The sequence below is a fragment of the Micromys minutus genome, assembly GCF_963924665.1.
Source record: "Micromys minutus genome assembly, chromosome: 31".
NCBI lineage: Eukaryota > Metazoa > Chordata > Mammalia > Rodentia > Muridae > Micromys > Micromys minutus.
The window spans coordinates 17,395,599-17,413,410 of NC_137966.1; the positions used below are offsets into that span (position 1 = coordinate 17,395,599).

The 17,812-nt window shown below is 47.3% G+C and overlaps 2 protein-coding genes across 3 annotated transcripts in view; both read right to left on the bottom strand.

Moving 5' to 3' along the window:
- Nucleotides 1–7,658, bottom strand: part of TRAP1 (TNF receptor associated protein 1) — a 31,420-nt gene extending 23,762 nt beyond the window's left edge. Inside the window, exons 1-3 of the mRNA XM_080942554.1 lie at nt 7,547–7,658; nt 1,997–2,161; nt 1,410–1,492 (exon numbers count right to left, since the gene is read on the bottom strand). Of these exons, the coding sequence (XP_080798680.1) occupies nt 1,410–1,492; nt 1,997–2,161; nt 7,547–7,634 (336 nt within the window). The 5' untranslated portion in view covers nt 7,635–7,658. The remainder of the gene's footprint in view (nt 1–1,409; nt 1,493–1,996; nt 2,162–7,546) is intronic.
- A 2,884-nt stretch (nt 7,659–10,542) lies between these two features.
- Nucleotides 10,543–17,812, bottom strand: part of CREBBP (CREB binding lysine acetyltransferase) — a 111,199-nt gene continuing 103,929 nt past the window's right edge. For both annotated transcript variants that reach the window (XM_080942543.1, XM_080942542.1), the window contains 3 exons: nt 17,131–17,292; nt 16,566–16,847; nt 10,543–15,348 (listed from right to left, as the gene is read on the bottom strand). In XM_080942543.1, coding sequence (XP_080798669.1) covers nt 13,204–15,348; nt 16,566–16,847; nt 17,131–17,292 — 2,589 coding nt within the window. In that variant the 3' untranslated portion in view covers nt 10,543–13,203. The remainder of the gene's footprint in view (nt 15,349–16,565; nt 16,848–17,130; nt 17,293–17,812) is intronic.

Sequence of the window (17,812 nt, forward strand, 5' to 3'; positions counted from 1 at the left end):
CTCTTCCTTTCCCTTCTCACGCTCAGCCTCCTGACTGCTAGGTTACAGGTGTACAGCGCCCCCTGCTGGCAGCACGACTTTTTTCCAAGCCTTGTCATTCCTGCATGGGTTTTGCTATTGTTACAGCTGCTGAGACAAAACTCTCCCTGTATAGCCCAGGCTGACCTCAAACTCGTAATTGTCCCAGTACTAAGATTATGTGCACGTTTCTCAGCACCCAAAAACAAACGTTAATCTCCTCAAAAATAACATCTAAGAATTAGATGCAGGGACACAAGTCTGTAATGCTGATGCCAAGAGCTGGATGTGGGAGAAGGGAAGGTTCAAGGATCAGAGAGCCACCATCTTCCAGTAATCTCAAATGGCAAACACAATTAAAACATGAAAAGTACCAAACATGCCTGCTCCAGGCCTTTCAGCCAACACGCATTGTTCTGAGCACATGCATGCAAGTCTACAAGAAGGAGCTACTGACAGACATTGTTCTTACTCAGGGAATAAGAACTGGTCAAAAAGGAAGGCCTGCAAGTGTTACTGTGGCCAACCCAAAAGTCTGCAGTCTCACCCAGTGCAACAGTTTAGTGCAAGAATGCTGCCAAGAGACTAGTGACACACTGAGCACATTAAGCACTGAGAGCCGAGACAGCTTCCGGAAGCAAGTGAAGGAAGAGATCAGGAGAGTAAGGAAGCCGAAGAGAAAGGCACTGTGTCAAACCGATGTGCCAGCCGGCCTGCCATTCCACCGTGTGAAGACTAACAGGAGGGGCCTGAACCAGAGCCCCACTCACTATGGACGTGTGGCCTAAGTGCTGACAGAAAGGAAAGCCCTGGACAGGCCAGCAAGAGCACTAAGTAGGTAAAGGTACTTCTGTGAAGTCTGATAACCTGAGTTCGATCCCAGGACTCAAGTAGGAGAGAATCCACAGCCTGCTCCATGTGTGCCCTCGAGCATGCACACAACACACACATAAGAAACAGCTTCAAACTGGCTGCTCTTCCAGAGGTCCCGAGTTCAATTCCCAGAACACAACACCCCATCTTGGGAAAAAAACCCAGGAAGGTTTTTGTAGTCCTCTCTGACCTGCATCACACAGGACAGGCCTGCAAGTTCAGCTGAAGTAGATAAACACAAGATCTTCAAAGCTATCAACAAGTCCAGCTGAAACTGATCAAAGTAGGTCTCTCTGCCAGTATCGGGGAGATTTAAAATTAACATCAAAATTAACCCCAGAAGTTGATCTATGAAACCAACACAGAAACTCTCACTAATGGGTCCAGGATAGGACTTGTCCTCAGTGTAAGCCCTCTTATGGCAAGCAGAGGACATGGATTTGGCACTTTCCCAGGATGGGATGGGAGCAGCCCTGCCAGACCCGACTGGCCTAGGGAACAATGAACATGCATCCTACCTCTTTTTCTGAGTACAGGGAACGGGCTACAATGTCCAAAAGTTTCTTTGTCTCTGCCTGGAACTCATGTTTGGAGACGGAACCTGGTAATGAATTACAGACACAATCAATAAAACTGCAGTTCCGTTTCTGTGGAAGAACATGCTGCTCCACACCTTTTTAAACACAGAGGAATGGCTAAGAGAAGTGGACACTTGAACCGTCTCTCTCAAACCAGAGGGCCATGTGGGATAACCCTGCAGGGCTCCAGCAAACTGTGGAGGTGGAGTTCCCACTCGGGAGACTCGGTAGCATTAACAGTGCACAGCATATTCTTCAGAAGCATGTGCTCTAATAAAGTGCTTAAAAAGTGGATCATAAGAAAGCCTCGCTTTTCAGCATCAACAGTCTGTCCTTGATTCACTCCACCAGAAGCCAGAAGTGCAGCCCCTAGGCCTGGAGATGGCCTTCCTGTCCCACATCAGCTGGGTTGGCATTCCCTTTCGGTGCACATGATCACCAGTTAGCAGCTTCTCGGGTGACCACCAGAGGGAGCAAGCCACAGCTGGTAAAAGCCAGGGTTGCAGATGAGCTGGTCTCCAGCTTACCCTGCACAGCCTCAGTGTTGCTGATGATGGAGTGCAGGGCCTCCTCCTTCTTGTCCTCGGCTGCCTGTGTGCTGTACAACTGTCCTGCAGAGAGCCTCAAGGCCGGACTTTGTGTGGGGCCCCTGAACTGGACTGTGGTCTTCTGAAGGTGCAGAACTGGCTTTCCTGAAAAGACAGTTGTGAATATTTTAATATATATATTTTAATCGTGAGAATATTTTAAGGCAGATGTTCTAGCTCACTTAGATTGTGTCTAGATGTCTAGCAGAGACCACAGTGTATCTCTTTAAGTCCAGTCATGTTTGTAAGGATGAAGGCATAACAGTCACAGCAGGTAGTCTCAGTAGCCTTCCCTCATATACAGAATGTCAAATAAATGTACTTTACTTCATCTATGCTTAGCCAAGAGGGGGACTCAGAATTGCTTCTGTAACTTTCTGGCAAGACTGGTGGATCTTTAAACGTCTGGCATAGAACTAGGTGTGAGGTGCCTTCACTTGGTGGGGGATCAGCCTAAGCCTTCACTGCCACAAAAACTCTGCAGTCTGTACCTCAGCCAGAGGGGTGAGCCTGACCAATACCACTCCTCAGCCCCAAGGGCTAGAAGGCAGAGCACTGGAGCTGCTTACTGGGCCTTCAAAGAGTAAACATGTGAGTTCCCCCAACAACTGGATGGGGGCTGTCTCTGTCTTGGACTCTGTTGTATTGGGTGGTGGGTCTCCCGTTCTGAGAAGGGAGGGAGAATTGGGAGGAGAGAGGAGTTGCCATTGGTATGTAAAGTGAATATAAATAAGCGGAAGAAAAAGTAAAACGTCAACATCCGGGGATACACAGTCAGTCCTCAAGAGGTTTGTGTGAAGATGGAGACTGGAAGGAAACACTCTCCTACCAGCCCCCACCCTTAACTTCTAACACGTGTGAGGAAATAAGAACATCCAGAAGTGAGTAGATTGAAAAACAAATACACCCGGGCCAGTGAGACTGCTCAGCAGGTAAAAATGGTTGCAACCAAACCTGATGACCCAAGCTTAGTCCCCAGAACCCACACTATGGAAGGAGAACCAACGCCTGTGACATTGTCCTCTGACCTCCACACATGTGCCATGGCACACAAATCCTCCCCAATATAATTAATTTATTATTTTAAATAATGAGCATGCATCTCTGTGTGTGGGTTTCTACAAACACCAGGGAAACGCTGCATGAGGCACGAACTCCCTTCAACACAACTCAACAGCTGGTGTTTTCAAGCTGCTTGAGTCTGACACAGGGCAGTTTATTGTTGGCAAATTTAAGTACAGTACAACTTGGATAAAAGTTTCCTGGTGTAACACAATCCAACACAATCCCCTGTACACAACAGGCATAATAATACATGTCTCTTCTTCCATGAAGTGGCTCTAGAGATAAGCCACCTGTTTAAGGACCTAGGGGAGTTCTGCTGTAGTTTTAGGTTATACTGATAGGTATAGAGGTCACCAGGGATATTAGCCACTTCAGGTCCTGATTGTGGGAGCCTGGTATTGCCTGGCCCAACATAGATCACCAAGTTATTAACCACTTTCACTCCCAACTTCTGGAGGGAAAAACAGGTTACACAACTTTCCCATTGAAAACACACCCTGCATGTTTAACACTTCTGTTTTTCTCTAGTGCTATCTGCGAGCACAAGGATCTCTGTGCTCCCAACATCTGTGTATGAGTTATGGGCACATGAGTGTAAGTGACAACAGAGATCAAGCCAAGGCATTTGATCCCTTGGTAGCTGCAGTTACAGTCAGGTGCACTAGGAACTGAACTCAGGTCCTTTGCAAGAGCAATGACCATTTCTACCTGCTGAGCCAACTCTAAATACACTTTTCTGTGTATCCTAGAGATACAGTAAGACGAATGAGCTATTACACCAATGGACATGGTGAGGCATAGCAGCCAGGGTGCCTCACACCTCCCTGGAAGATGACTGCAGTGACTTATGAGGACCGGCACGTGATTCACTCAGGAACACTGGGCTTTGCTGGGTCCTTCCAGAAGAGGCTCTATGGAAATGCGATGCTGGAAATCTTTAAGATCTCTGTTGCTATAGACTACAAATGGGAAGTCCACAAATATTAAAGAACACCGTCAAAGTCCTAGAGGACATGAAAGGCATATCATCTGTCACTCAGGATGCAAGCCATGTGAGTTAGAAGATACATGGTAGTCCCTGCTATCCTCGCCACAAGCACACTTGGCAAATGTGATATGAGTTTACAAGTAATTGGGTTTCCAGTGCGAGTTTTAAAATGTTTTTGAAGATGACTGAAACATGTAAGGGCTTTATCAAAGAATGTCATTTTTATACAGGTTACAAAGCTGACCTCCAAAAGGACCGAGTATCTTGGCAAAGCTATTCACCCGCCCCAGTTATCAAGGCTGAAATTGTCCTGGGCATAGACTGAGGTCAAGCATACTAATACACTGTGAATGAGCCTGGGTCCTCAAAGCTGGAAAGGGAGAAGAGTTAAGCCCAGCATCACTGCCCTGTAAGTGAAGGTACGGTGAGATTCTTTGTATATGTAGACCAGAAACAAAAGCCAGCACACGAGTATGTGCACCTGTGCATACACCCCACCTCCATATGCACTTTCTAATATCCCTCTATACATACACACTGTATGTATGTAACACCCTGGGAGCAACAGCGCCATTAGGCTAGGGCCCTGGTCTACAGAGTTCCAGGACATCCAGAGCTACACAGAGAAACCCCGTTTAAACAAAAGTCTTTGCAAAAGAAAAGGGGTGGGTGGGTGAGAAAACCAGATTTGATTTCAGGTTAGCTTAACTTTCTATAATGACTTAAAAGAATAAACCAACAACTTAACATATGTGCCTGAATCAGACACTAAACATACTATCTGTGCAGTATCAGTCTTCATGCTTCCTCCACATCCTAAATGAAAAGCCACAAAACCCTCAAAGGCAGGCCACAGTCTCCTGTTAAAGTGCTGGGTGGCTTGGGGCTTACACCGATGCACTGACAATGTGATTGTGATCCTGCAGACAGACAGACAGACAGAGACACACACACACACACACACACACACACAGCTAGTGCCCGTGTTCCCCTAGCTGCAGCCACATCCCTCTTTCCACTGTCCTGGCTCAGGGCCTCCTTTGCCCGCTCCTCACAGTAACCTCTCCCTGCTCTGTACCCGCCACTCACTCCTCTACACTGCTCATTCGAGCGCTGGTTTGGGGCATGCCTTCCATTAACTTAAGACATAATTTATCTCACTCAGGTACAACAGAGACAAGCTTTTCATCTCCTGGTATCAAATTCTCATAAGCCAATGCATCTATTACAAAGGCAGATTTTTCTCCAGCCCAAGACTGGTCCAGGCGTCCTGCAGAGGCTTTTAGCTGAGCTTTCAAGAGGGGGAAAATCACTTGGACACAGGAACAGCTCAAGTGAGCAAGGAGTGAAAACACATGAGCTGTGGACTTCAAACTCCAAAATGGTCACCACCTACATAATCCAGACATTTTGGTACTCACTCTATTTGTCTCCCCACAACAGACCTTTCCTTCCCTATGGCAACTTCCCTGTCCTTGGGCCCAGTGAATTTGCCCACCCAATCTAATCTGGCTTATTTCGCCAGCAGTGGAGAAATAACCTATCAATTACAAATGTCAGTCAGATCATCTCAAATTTATAGAAGACAGAGGCGAGAGCTAGTTACATGGACTGCAACTTGCTATCTAACCTCCCAGCTGTATATCCTACCATGGCAAGCATGAACTTAGGAACACCAGCAAAGACAGAACTCAGGGAAGCTCTGGAGAAACAGATTATATAGGGATGAACCTCTGAGGGAAGGGCAACCCAGCTCCATGGGCTGGGAAGTTTAGGATTGGGGGATGGGGTATGCCAGATAGGGACTGAGGGATACTGGGAGAATCTAGAGGCCAGATCTGCTTTGGTGTATAAAATATGTACCCCAGTCCCCGAAACAACCAACCACCTGGGATTCTTGAGAGCAGGCTGAAATCAGAACTTTAAGGACGTGGCTAACTCTCCAGTAGGAAATGGATACTGTGTGCATATCTCCTCCACCTAAGACCCAGGGAGAATTAGTGCCACCTTGATGCAGGAGAATGAACAATGTGAGCGAGGCCTTCGGGGACAGACTGAGCGAACTAGCCAAGACAGAGGAGGTGTGTGCAGAGCATGATGCGAAGATACAAACAGGAAATGAGAGAGAACATACCGACCCACTGTTAAGTGAAACAGTCTCTGCAGTATACCTGTTTATACAAATCACAAGAGGTGTCCTCTACACGGGGCTCTTTCTTTAGTATTCCCAGTGGTACTGGGGACCAATGCAGGGCCTGTGCAATCCAAGCACAAACTGACTTTGGGGGACAAATAGATTTATCTATCTTTTTAAAAGATTTATGTACATGAGTATATTGCAGCTGTCTTCAGACATGCCAGAAGAGGGCATCAGATCCCATTACAGATGGCTGTGAGCCACCATGTGTTTGCTGAGATTTGAACTCAGGACCTCTGGAAGAGCAGTCAGTGCTCTTAACCACTGAGCCATCTCTCCAGCCCTGGGACTTTTTTTTTTTTTTTTTGATGTTTTGCTTTAAAGACACACTCAAATGTTGGAGGAGATACTATGGGACAATCAGTTTTGCTATTAGATACATATATAGACAAAAATTACTTTGAGCACCAGGCACAGTGGCACACAACTTTAATCCCACTACTCTAGGAGGCAGATCAATCTCTTGAGTTTGTGACCAGCCTGACCTATGTAGCAAGTTCCAGGCCAAGCAGAACAAAATAGTAAAATCCTGTCTCCCTCCCCGCACCCAATTAAAAAAAAATTTGAGGTGAAATTTGGCAAACTAGCTAATACTGAAATAAAAAGGCAAGGTTTAGGCAATCACTCACTCAAATTTGTAATCACTGTAACGATTTTTTTTTTTTTTGTGGCCAACAGAACATTTAGTGGAGGATGAGAGCGATAGAACTTCGTAGCCATTGGAAAGCTACTGTGCCTGTATATGCCTAACATAAAAAAATTGTGTAAGGAAATGCTAGAAACGTTAAGATTCTTTAGTACAATTCATACTTGACTTGGGCCCTTTTATGTAAAAATAAGTTGTAAATACATATAATTTATGTGTATGTAACGCTAACACCTTCACTATTACCTGAACGAGGGGTGGGAAAGCATAAAGTTATTCTGTCCTTTCCCTGTTCTATCTTTCAATTCCAAGGATCAAACACCCGGGTGTTCATAGGCTTCCTGAAGTCCCGGGTTACCGTTCGTTTTGTTCACCGTAGTTACCCCAAGACTCTGCGAGAGCTGAGCGTGTGCAAACCCGCGTGCAACGAACGAGTCAACCCAAGCGTGGGAGCCTCCGCAATCAGGAACACCAAGGACTGACCAGAGCACGACTCTGCACACTAGAAGCGACCGCTTTTTCCTACTCCCCGCCCAACGTAGCAGCCTCTGCTCAATGCGGCCTCCCTCCTCTGCGCTCTCGTGCCGCGCTCACCTCGCCGGACTCCCGCCAGCGCGGGGGCCCGCAGTGCAGTCTGCAGCCCGCGGCCCCATAGCAGCAGAGCCCGCAGCTCGTGCGCCATGCTTCTGTTCCTTAGAGCGGCGAACAGCCCACAAGGGTGGTGAGGGGGCCTTCCGCGGGGGCGGCTCAGTGACGTCACGACGCGCGCCGGGCTGCCCGAGGCGCTGCCTGTGTGAGAACGCGAACGCAGCGAACCGCAGCGCAGGGGCCTAAAGACCGTACTTTTTGACCTTGGATCTCAAGCAAGGGCGCTGATCCCTTACCTGGAGTGTGTGAGGGTTCTAGTTCCCCGGCCGGTGGCTTCTGGCTGTCCCTGGGCGGGAGCGTCCCATTCTCAAGATGTCACTCCCCACGCTGGACCGTGGATGCGCGGACCTACCCACTCGTGTTTCTATACGTTTGGGCCACTGGAAGACTCTTACAGCAATGCCAAAACCGACACAAAGAAATTTTAGGTTTGACTGTTATTCACCAAAACGTGAACTCAGAAACCAACACCTCTTGGACTTACCTGTACCTTGTGACTTTCTCCCTTCTGGAAGTTTGTTTGGGGGATTCAAGCCTGGTTTTAAATGTTTGATCCAAGCTCCAGCTGCTTCCTGAGCAGTTGCTTATCACCGCCCTAATGTCAGAGTAAGGCCCAGCGAGGACCTCTCTGACAAGTTCTCGCTTGATTCTGACACATGCCAGATACATTTTCCTGTGATCAAATTTTACAGAAACATTAGCGCGGTTGTCTAGCTTGTTACCAGACACTAGTTCCAATTTGCAGGAACCGTTAATCTCTGGATTCCGAATAGCATTGAAACGTTGGTAGAGGATGCTAGGTTGAATGTGTCAAGAAGAGCTTCCACACTCTTGACTCTAGATGGAAAGTAGAAAAGAATGGGCAGGTCTAGGAGGCCAGACAGATGGCTCTGTATTTAAAGTGCCTGTTGCCCTGACATCCCTAAGAAATTGACAGGACAGTGTGCCTGTAATCTCAGTACTGGGAAGACAAGGGAATCCTTGGGTCTTGCTAGCCAACCAATCTACCTAAATCTGCTAGTCCCATGTTGAGTTAAAGACTGTTTCAAAATTTAAGGTGGAGAGAGAGCAGCTGTGGAAGACATCTTTCACCTGAACGCCTCACAATTACTAGCCCCAACCCCCCAGCCAGTTCTGCTCCTGTCAGGCCCACATCCTCCACAACCAGCCCCACCGTTGCTCCCTAGTCTTTCCATGTTCTTAGATCCTTAGTTTTAGCTTGTGTTTGCCCACGGGCTCTGTATTACCTTCTCGAATCTGCCTGAGTTCCAGACAGGTTATCACAGTGACTCGCTTCCGTGGATGCTACTACTAGAGGCTTCATATTTCACTTTTAACTCTCCATTCTAGAATCATCTCTTCCGTCAGAGGTGACACACTCATTTGTTAGAACATCAGATTTGACTTGAGAATATGTAGAAAGGTGATGTGACATTAAGCAAAGGAAGGGAAATCTAGGCTTTAGTTAAGGATGGGATGTAGGGTCTGTCCAGTATAAACTTTATATTCCAGGGAAACCAGTTCTAGGTCCTCCCGTGGTCTGTCCATTACCAGGAAACCAGTTTGGAACACATGCATTACCAAGGGCCATCTGTACACTCTAGTACAAACTACAGTGGTTGCCTAACAGTGGTCTACTTCAGATGCCTAGTTCCACTTCCCAGATATGGAACTTGTAATACTTCTTTCAATGCTCACTCCAGGAAGGAGCATGATAAGTTATCTTCTTGTTAGTGGCCCATAACTGCACTAAGGACTGAGAAGTCCTGGGCAGTGTTCAAGTGTCCACCAGCAGGAGGGGAAAGACCCACAAGGGATGGCAGTTGTCATCATCCCCATCCCCGTTGCAGTCAAGACTTTCACAGATGTGTCCAGATTCTCACTATAACTTGGAACTCTCCAATACTTTTATCCTTCAAGGATCCTTCCTTGAGTTCCATAGATAAACCTACATATACTGAAAACACCAGTAGGTTTCCTTGTGGCAAGAGCTACAGAATACAAAATGAAATATCTGAAAGCCACCAGTTTCCAAGCATCCAGTATAGTAGAATTTTGTGGAGTGGACAAAGTGTGATCTACATGGCTCAATTCTGTGGATAGCTAGGTTTACCAACTCCCGCTAAATTTTTGTTTAGTGAAAAGTGATATTATCAAAGATTCTGTAAATCTTCTATAAACCAATGTGAGCATGATGAAAGCAATGATTTAGACAATATAGATCAGCTGCAGAGCTAATCCACTCACCAGGGGTCTGTTTTCAGTTTTGCATCATTTCTTTAGTATCTGATCATTATTTTTCCCACCCTGCGTCTAAAATGTGTAACAAATTAAACATGACCAATGCTTAATGCTAATGTGTAAAACACGTTAAGCTCCTCTGTATCTTCACAGTAACAGACGGGCAGGCAGACTATCCTCACTACTACAGTTCTCCAGGCTTTATACAATGTCTGGACAGATGCACTTCCCAGTACACTGCTCTGTATTTCCAGGCATCAGAGGGGCCACCAACACACAACTTAATTACAAGTGTATATCCCTCTTTTGTTCTTAAACACCAGCTTATTTTGTCATGCAGCACGAAAAATCTAATGTTGATTTAAATCCACTTTACTGCTCCCCCCTGAGTTAGTTCTCTCCCTATGTACATCAGGAGAGCCTTAAACTCAGAGACCTGCCTCCCTCTGATTAAGGGTGTGGGGTTACCACACCAGAGTAGCCACATTTAACAGAATCCAAAAACAAAACAAAAACTCTTCATTCCAATAGTGCAGGAGAACAGCATGTTATCTGTGAATGTAACATTCAGTTCTTAAATGTTAGTGTTTCTTAGAGCTTCAAATGCATGTAGGGAGACCAGGATCTTCACTGACTGGCAGTTGAGCTAATGCTAAAGGGACCATTAGCCAATCGGAACCATCTTTGAATCCAAGCAGTTTTACCAGCTTTTATTATAAACACCAGCACATTTCAAGTTCCCTCTTTTTGATCACAAATATAGGACTTTTTTCTTCTCCTCTTAAGTATACAGCATGAGACACAGTGTCTGGGCACTCCAGCTCTTACAGAAATTTCCTTAGGACAAAATTAGGGATAATATCCACAGCCCACACTCCCAGCCACATCCTTTGACATCCAGATGGACAATTGCATAGGATGCAGACTCCAAGGAGGTTGGTACATAGCTTTGAATTTCAGGATAACCTGAAAAGGATGTCCCCAGTGCCCACATTAAAGGCTACATTGTCAAGTGCCACCTCCTGAGTGGGGCTGAGAGCAGCTCTTCTGAGGCTTCAGTTCTTCTTCTTGTTTGAACACATGGCTTGGGACTTCCCAATTGGCAGCAAAGGGAATTCTGAAGAGAGCCAAGAATGTGCAAGGACCCATCAAGTTGAGCAAAGATGGAGCATCACCTCTGGAGGACTTGGGACAGGGCTCAGTGGGGGATGTTAGATGAAGGTCAATTCCTTACCTGGTCTTATCCACAGTATTAAAAATTCAAAATTCTACATCGAAAACTCTAATCTCAAATAGCTTCAAGTTTAGATTTCCAAGCACTGGGAATTTTGAAAATACTTCTGTGAACTTAAAAGGCCAAAAGGATTTGGGTCATGATTTCTAAATTTAGCAGCCCCCCCCCCACCCCATCTAGACCACTCTTTTGTTGGAAGACAGGTATTTTAGAAAAAAAAAAAAAGTTCCCTGGGAGCAGCAGACTCGGGGTAACTTAGGCCCCTGTCAGTGGTCCTCCTCTTAGAGTGACATTTACAGTATTCAGGAGCTACCATCCCCTGCTCAGGAGGGGCACCTATAGCTCCATGATTCCATGAGTGGGTAAGACCATCAAGTAGCAGCCCCCAGGGTGGCACCAGGCCTGCAAGGCCCTAATGAGGCCACATGGGGCAGGCTGAACTTTTGGGGAGGGGAGATCAGGAACCACCTCAAGTCCCTGGAGCACCCTTTGCATTGATTGTGGAATCTGGGTAAAGAAAGGGGGGCTGTCTAAAAAAAAAAAAAAGGGCAGGAGCCCCTCCCCACAGGGGCAGCTGACCAACAAAGAGGAGTTCAGAAAGAGTGGGCTGAAGGCCAAGAGCTGTTTCTGACCCAGTGGTGACAGTCCTTTCCTAGCATGGGTGACATTCACCTGTGAGTACTAAATATGCAAGGTGGTCCTGAGCTGCCCCCTCATTCTCTGTGCAAGGAGCTCCCCTTTCCTCCCTCCTTCGGTGGCCAGTCTGGGATATTGCCCAGCAGCCACTCCCACTGCAACTGTGACTGAAGCCCGGACCTCTCCACTCTGAGCAAACAATCAGAACCATGTCTTACAAAGAACAGACTCCAAAAATATATATAAATAAATAAAAACCTTAAACATTCTTACAGGGATCTTAAAGAACAGAATACATGTTAAAAACTTCAGTAATTTATATCAATTTTAAGCGATACTTTATATACAATGGGGAAAAAAACACATGCATAGTCCAAATACAATGTTGAAAACAGCATTTTCATAACAAAAAACCCCCGAACACTAAGTGTTAATACCATGTACATGAATTCAAGAAGGACCACCCTTTTTGTCTGTTGCACACAGTTTATTTAACAATATGATATAAGAAATGAGTTGGTACGTTACCATTCTATACAGTGATTGAATCTTCTTGAATTTTCTTATTTATAGTAATTATAGCGCTTGCATGATTTACACTAGAATTGCTTTTCCTCATTTCAAGTTTCACATAGAAGAAAGAAAAGAATGCTTCTTCTCTATTAACATTAGCATGGTCTAAGAGAGTGATCAACCCTATTTTTGTCTAAAACCAGTTTTATCAGAGAAACAAAGCAACAATTTCTACATCTGCAAGACAAGAGGTTGGCTTAAGCCAGCATGTATAGATAGATGTGTGTGGGTGTGTACATGTGTGCACGCCGGAGTCAATTCCTATCGTCCAGGGGTAATACTTGGAGATGCCCACAGAGTTCACTATAGAAAAAAATCTTCCCGCAACATCAGCCGTTATCGGGACACATTATAAGATGCATTATTTCTGGAACCAGTTTCTGAGTATTATTTTTCTTCTCACTTTTAAACATAAATGTTTAAGTCTTGAAAATACAAATAAAAAATATGAATATAATGAACTTGTTTTTCCCGTTAAAAAAAGGCATGAGTCACCAGCAATGACGACAAAAAGAATCCAAACAACCCCCCACCCCCCAAAAACAAAACAGAAAAAAAAAAGAGAGAAAAAAAAGCTGAGAAAAAGAGAGAGAAAGACACCAGATATTTAAATCAACTGGTTTTTAACAAAAAATATATTCTTTGTATTGTTTCTTTAAACATCAATCTGCCCTTCCATGCTTGGGAGCCACGATCCCATCTAGACTTAATAAAAAGAGCCCAAATGCCTGGATTTTCAGTACAAAAAGTCCAAAAACATGAAAGGGAGCTGGGTTGGGGAGGTGGGGGGGAAGAAAAACAACAAAACAAAAACCCAACAAAAGAAAAACAAAACAAAAAAGGAAAAAAAAAAAGAAAGAAAGAAAAAAAACCCCAAAAATCCCCAAAACAAAAACAAACACCCAATGCTCTCATAATGCTACAAACCCTCCACAAACTTCTCTAGCGTGTCTCCCGTGGTATCACCAACCAGGGACAGTTCACTGGACAGCGCACTCCTGTTGGGGGTATTCAGCTGGGGGAGCATTGCACTCTGTTCAGGGTTCCCCAGGTGTCCCTGATCCATGGAGCTGGCCATGGTGACTGCAAGTCCAGGGTGAGGGGAACCAGTCTGGGGTGAAACATGGTGTGGTGAAGGCTGGGGCTGTATCCGTGGTGATGGGCTGGAATGTGGAGGTTGGGATTGGGGCCGTGGAGACTGCACAGGGGCTGGAGACCGCACCTGGTTACTAAGGGATGTGGCGATCTGCTGGCCAGGGAGATGTGAGGCCTGTGGCTGTCCTGAGAGCATGTGCTGCTGGGGGCTCATAGGGTTCGGCTGGCCTGGTGACCCAATTTGTTGCTTCATCTGCTGCTGCTGCAGAATCCGCTGCTGCAGGGCCTGCTGGATATTAGGGGTGCTGTCTGCTCCTAGCCCAGGCTGCCCCATCTGGCCAAGTTGTCCCATTGGAGCCGCCATCTGGCCCATGGAGCTGCCCTGGATGGGGAGGTGCTGTTGCATGCGTTGCTGCTGCATGGCTGGGGCGTAGCCTCCAGGTCCTTGTGGCTGCTGGAACTGGCTATGTCCCGCCATGCTCCCGGCCAAGCTGGCACTGCTTTGTTGTTGCTGCTGCTGCTGCTGCTGCTGCTGCTGCTGCTGGTGCTGTAGCAGCTGTCTCCTCACCATCTCTCGGTACTGTGGATTCATGTTTGCCATGTTGGGGTTGTGTCCCGGGTTCATGATGTTTAGAGCCTGTCCCTGGGGGTTCAGGCCTCCCATTGCCTGTTGTGGTGGAGGCACACCAGGCCGTGGCACACCAGCTTGCATTGCGTTCAGGTTTTGCAGGCTGGGCTGCTGGTGCATGCCAGGCTGGGGCTGCATACCAGGCTGGGATTGAAGTCCGGGCTGGGGCTGCATGCCAGGCTGATTGGCCACATACTTGGCTGTGCGCTGTTTGATGAAAGCTGCCATTAGCTGTGGGTTTGATTTGAGGATGTTCAGCACCTGCTGCTGCTGCTGAGGAGAGCTGGGTGACTTTAGGGTCCGAAGCAGGTCTTGCAGGGCACTTGGCGAGATGCTCCTTGGTGGCTGCACATTGGGCATCCGTGGCCCAGCCACTGCTGCCTGGGCCTGCATGGACATTACAGGCCTGGGCATGCCTGGCATCGGTTGCTGCTGCGGGATGGGTGCCTGCTGCCACTGCCCAGGTGGCATGCTAGACATGACAGGCCCACTGACTTGGTTGGTACGGGGCACATTCAGGCCCACAGGAGCTATCTGGCTTCCTGGGGTTCCCATACCTGCACGCCCTGGGGGCATGCCATTGTTGATGTTTGCTCGGTACAGGTGCTGCTGCTGCTGGGCCTCACGTTCAATTTGCCTAGCTGCTTCCACTGCTGCAGGTGGGGGCTGGGCGGGAGGTGGGGGAGGTGGCACCTGGTTGGTAGGCTTCCCAGCAGACACTATTGTGGGGGGCTGAGTCCGGGCTACATTAGGGAAGCCAGCTGGTGACATGACAGGTGAAGGCTGAGGCTGGGCTGGGGGCTGTGGTGTTTGGGGTGTGCTGGGCTGCTGTGTAGGAGTCCCGGGTGGTGCTGAGGTAGGAGAAGGCAAACTCTGCTGAGGCACATTGCGGGTGTTCATGGTTGCCATTCGCCGGCGCATGAGCTGAGCCTGCTGCAGGCGATGCTGGATCTGCTGCTGACGGAGCTTGTGTTTGATGTTGAGGCAGAAGGGCACAGGGCATTTATTTTCTTGGCAGTGTTTGGCGTGGTAGCAGCAAAGAGCAATGAGCTGCTTGCACACTGGGCAGCCTCCATTAGTCTTGCGCTTGCAGCCCTTGGTGTGCTGCACGACTCGCTTCATCTTCTGGCAAGATGGCAGCGAGCAGTTGGCATTGCGACACTGGCAGGCATGCACCAGGGACTGGATGCAGCGTTGGATGCTGAGACGCCGGGATTCCTGGGGGCTCTTGGACTGTGGCTCACCCTGACTGCTGCCCTCATCATCTAGACCTAGCCCCCACTTCACCATCTTATGGGTGTGGCTCTTTGTGTTGTAGCAATTGATACAAAGGTCATAGTCCTGTGGACAAGAGGAACAGAGCAGCATTAGCACAGGCCCAGCATGAGCAGATACCCTTAGGCATGGGGCATATTGTAGGACCAAGGCTTGAGCAGTTATTAATGGTTCCCTTCCTTCTTTATTTCATTGTTTTAGGAAAAGTATCAAGACTTAGAACTTGAGACTTAACAGCAAAGACTAAACACTGTGGCCATTTCCTCCAAGCACTGCCAGTGAGACACTATCCCCAGGAGAAAGGCATCAAAATTATCCTTCCCCAACAACAGAAACCCTAGTGGCTGAGAGATACTTGAACTTAGAAACTAAAAAGGAAGCATTAAATCTGAAGGACAGGAGCTTAAGAGTTTCAATCCTCAGCCTCCACACAAAAATCTGGGTACTGCTATGTGGAGCCAGCACAGGATAGAGAGGAAACAAGAGGATCGCTGGGCTTGCTGGTCAATCACCAGCCTAGCTCAAGATTCAGTGACGTTATTTTTCTTAACGAAATGAGGTAAAGAGCTACGGAGTAATTCTCCACTGGCCTCTGTGCTCAAACACACAAATATGTTTACTTACAAATAACAAACTGACACCCACCCACAGAATACATCTGAAGTCCTATGACTAGGCCTAAAAATTGGGCTCATAAAAAGCACACACAAATCCTTAAGTCAGTAAAGCAGAAAGAGGTTTGAGAAGGTGTTTGTCTGTTTGTCTGTAAAATGGATGATAAAGAGGGACCATTGGCAATAGGTAGGCAAAGAAGAAACGGCTAGGCCATCTTTGACCTCCCAGTACAGGCTCTACAAGGGTGAAAACAAGCTACCCATATGGCAGGAGGCCGTGAGACTACCAGTGGCTTATGCCAAGTCTTCTAACCATATTCTACTATTCTGTGATTGAACCTGATCAAAAGTGGCACCCTGCCAGAAGGGTGAAACCATCCTTAATCACTTAGCAAAACTAGAAAGAGATAAATACACTGGAATCCCTGCAGAGCCAAAGGTTTGCAGAACCTCTTTCCAGTCAGGCTGCCTCAGCATATGTATGGCCTGTAGCTGTGGCGGACAAGAGCAGAAGTTAAAAAAGAGGACTACAAGGGAGCTACTCCTCATCTTGTAAGGGACAGCAAAAACAATGTTGTGCACGGATGCCAACACCTGCATCCATACCCAATGATGCAGGTGACAATGCTGCATATGGGGGAAAGTCAAGAGAGAGGTGAAAGGGCTTACCTCACACACAGTACAGTGCCAGCGTGTTTCTACGTGGTGTTTGCACTCATTGCAGGTATAGACAAAGCGGTCCTGGCCCTGGGTGTGCAACTCCACCAGCATGCACAGAGTGGACCATTTGGAGCGGCGTAAGGAAGAGAACTCCCAGTGCTTGTCTCTGGCCAGGGTGAGGAAGGCATCACGCCCATCCATGAGGTCACAGCTAAGCAGGGGATCAGGGTCCACGATGGGGGGCTGAGTGCTGATGACAGGCCCAGCATGCAGATGAATCACAAAGAAGACCTGAAAGGAGGAGCTGCATTAACCCCACAGAGAAGCAATACATGCCGAGTGCAGGGCCACATCTTCCTGTGGAACAGGAAGATAATTAAACTCGGGACTGTCTGAGGATCTGGTTTCCTGGGATGGAATTTAACTGATAACCAGCCAAGCAATATATTAGCAAAGTACTGTTTCACCTCCTCCTGTCTGAGACTTGTACGGGAAAGCCTAACCCCGGAGGCAGGTGCCTGCTGTTTCTCTGGGTACTGAGTACCCTCAGAACCCCCAGCAGCTTATGCACTACCTCCTTGTGCTTCTCCATGGTGGCATAGAGCTTCTGCGACAGGTCATTGGAAACATTGGGCATGCTGGGCTTCTTCTTGTTGGCTCGGCTAATGCTGCTTTTGTTTTTGTTGGTCTTCTTATTGTTCTTTTTCTTGGCATTCTTGCTGTCACCTTGACTGCCCTGCAAACACATGTAAAACTGTCAGACCAACACCCGTTTCCTAGGCAATGGGGTACCACAGATCTCATGCACCTGGGCCACAGGCTACCTCCAGAGGGCTAAGAATGGAGCACCCCCCATCCCAGCCATGGCACCTGTATGTCTGGATACTTCTCCAGGATGTTCATTCACAATCTAAGCAACAGGGTAAGTTTTCTACCATGCCCCATAACTCCACTGGCAGGAGTGCTATGTTCCATCCTGCATGTGCAGTACCCGGCCCTTCACCTTGAGGAAACCTGCTCATTTGTATAAATTTTCAGAAGACTTGGGGAAGGTGTTAATGGGAGGTAGCACTAGGAGGTGTAACTACACCCAGCTGATCTTTCCTCACCATTTCCACTCAATCCCTTCACTAGGGTAGAACCTGCCTAAGCTTGTCTTACAAGCTATTGTTACTACTTCCATCACTACTTAGCTGAAGTCTAAAAGGGACTCACTCATTCCCAAATTCAAGTACTCGAATGATCCGACTATAAAA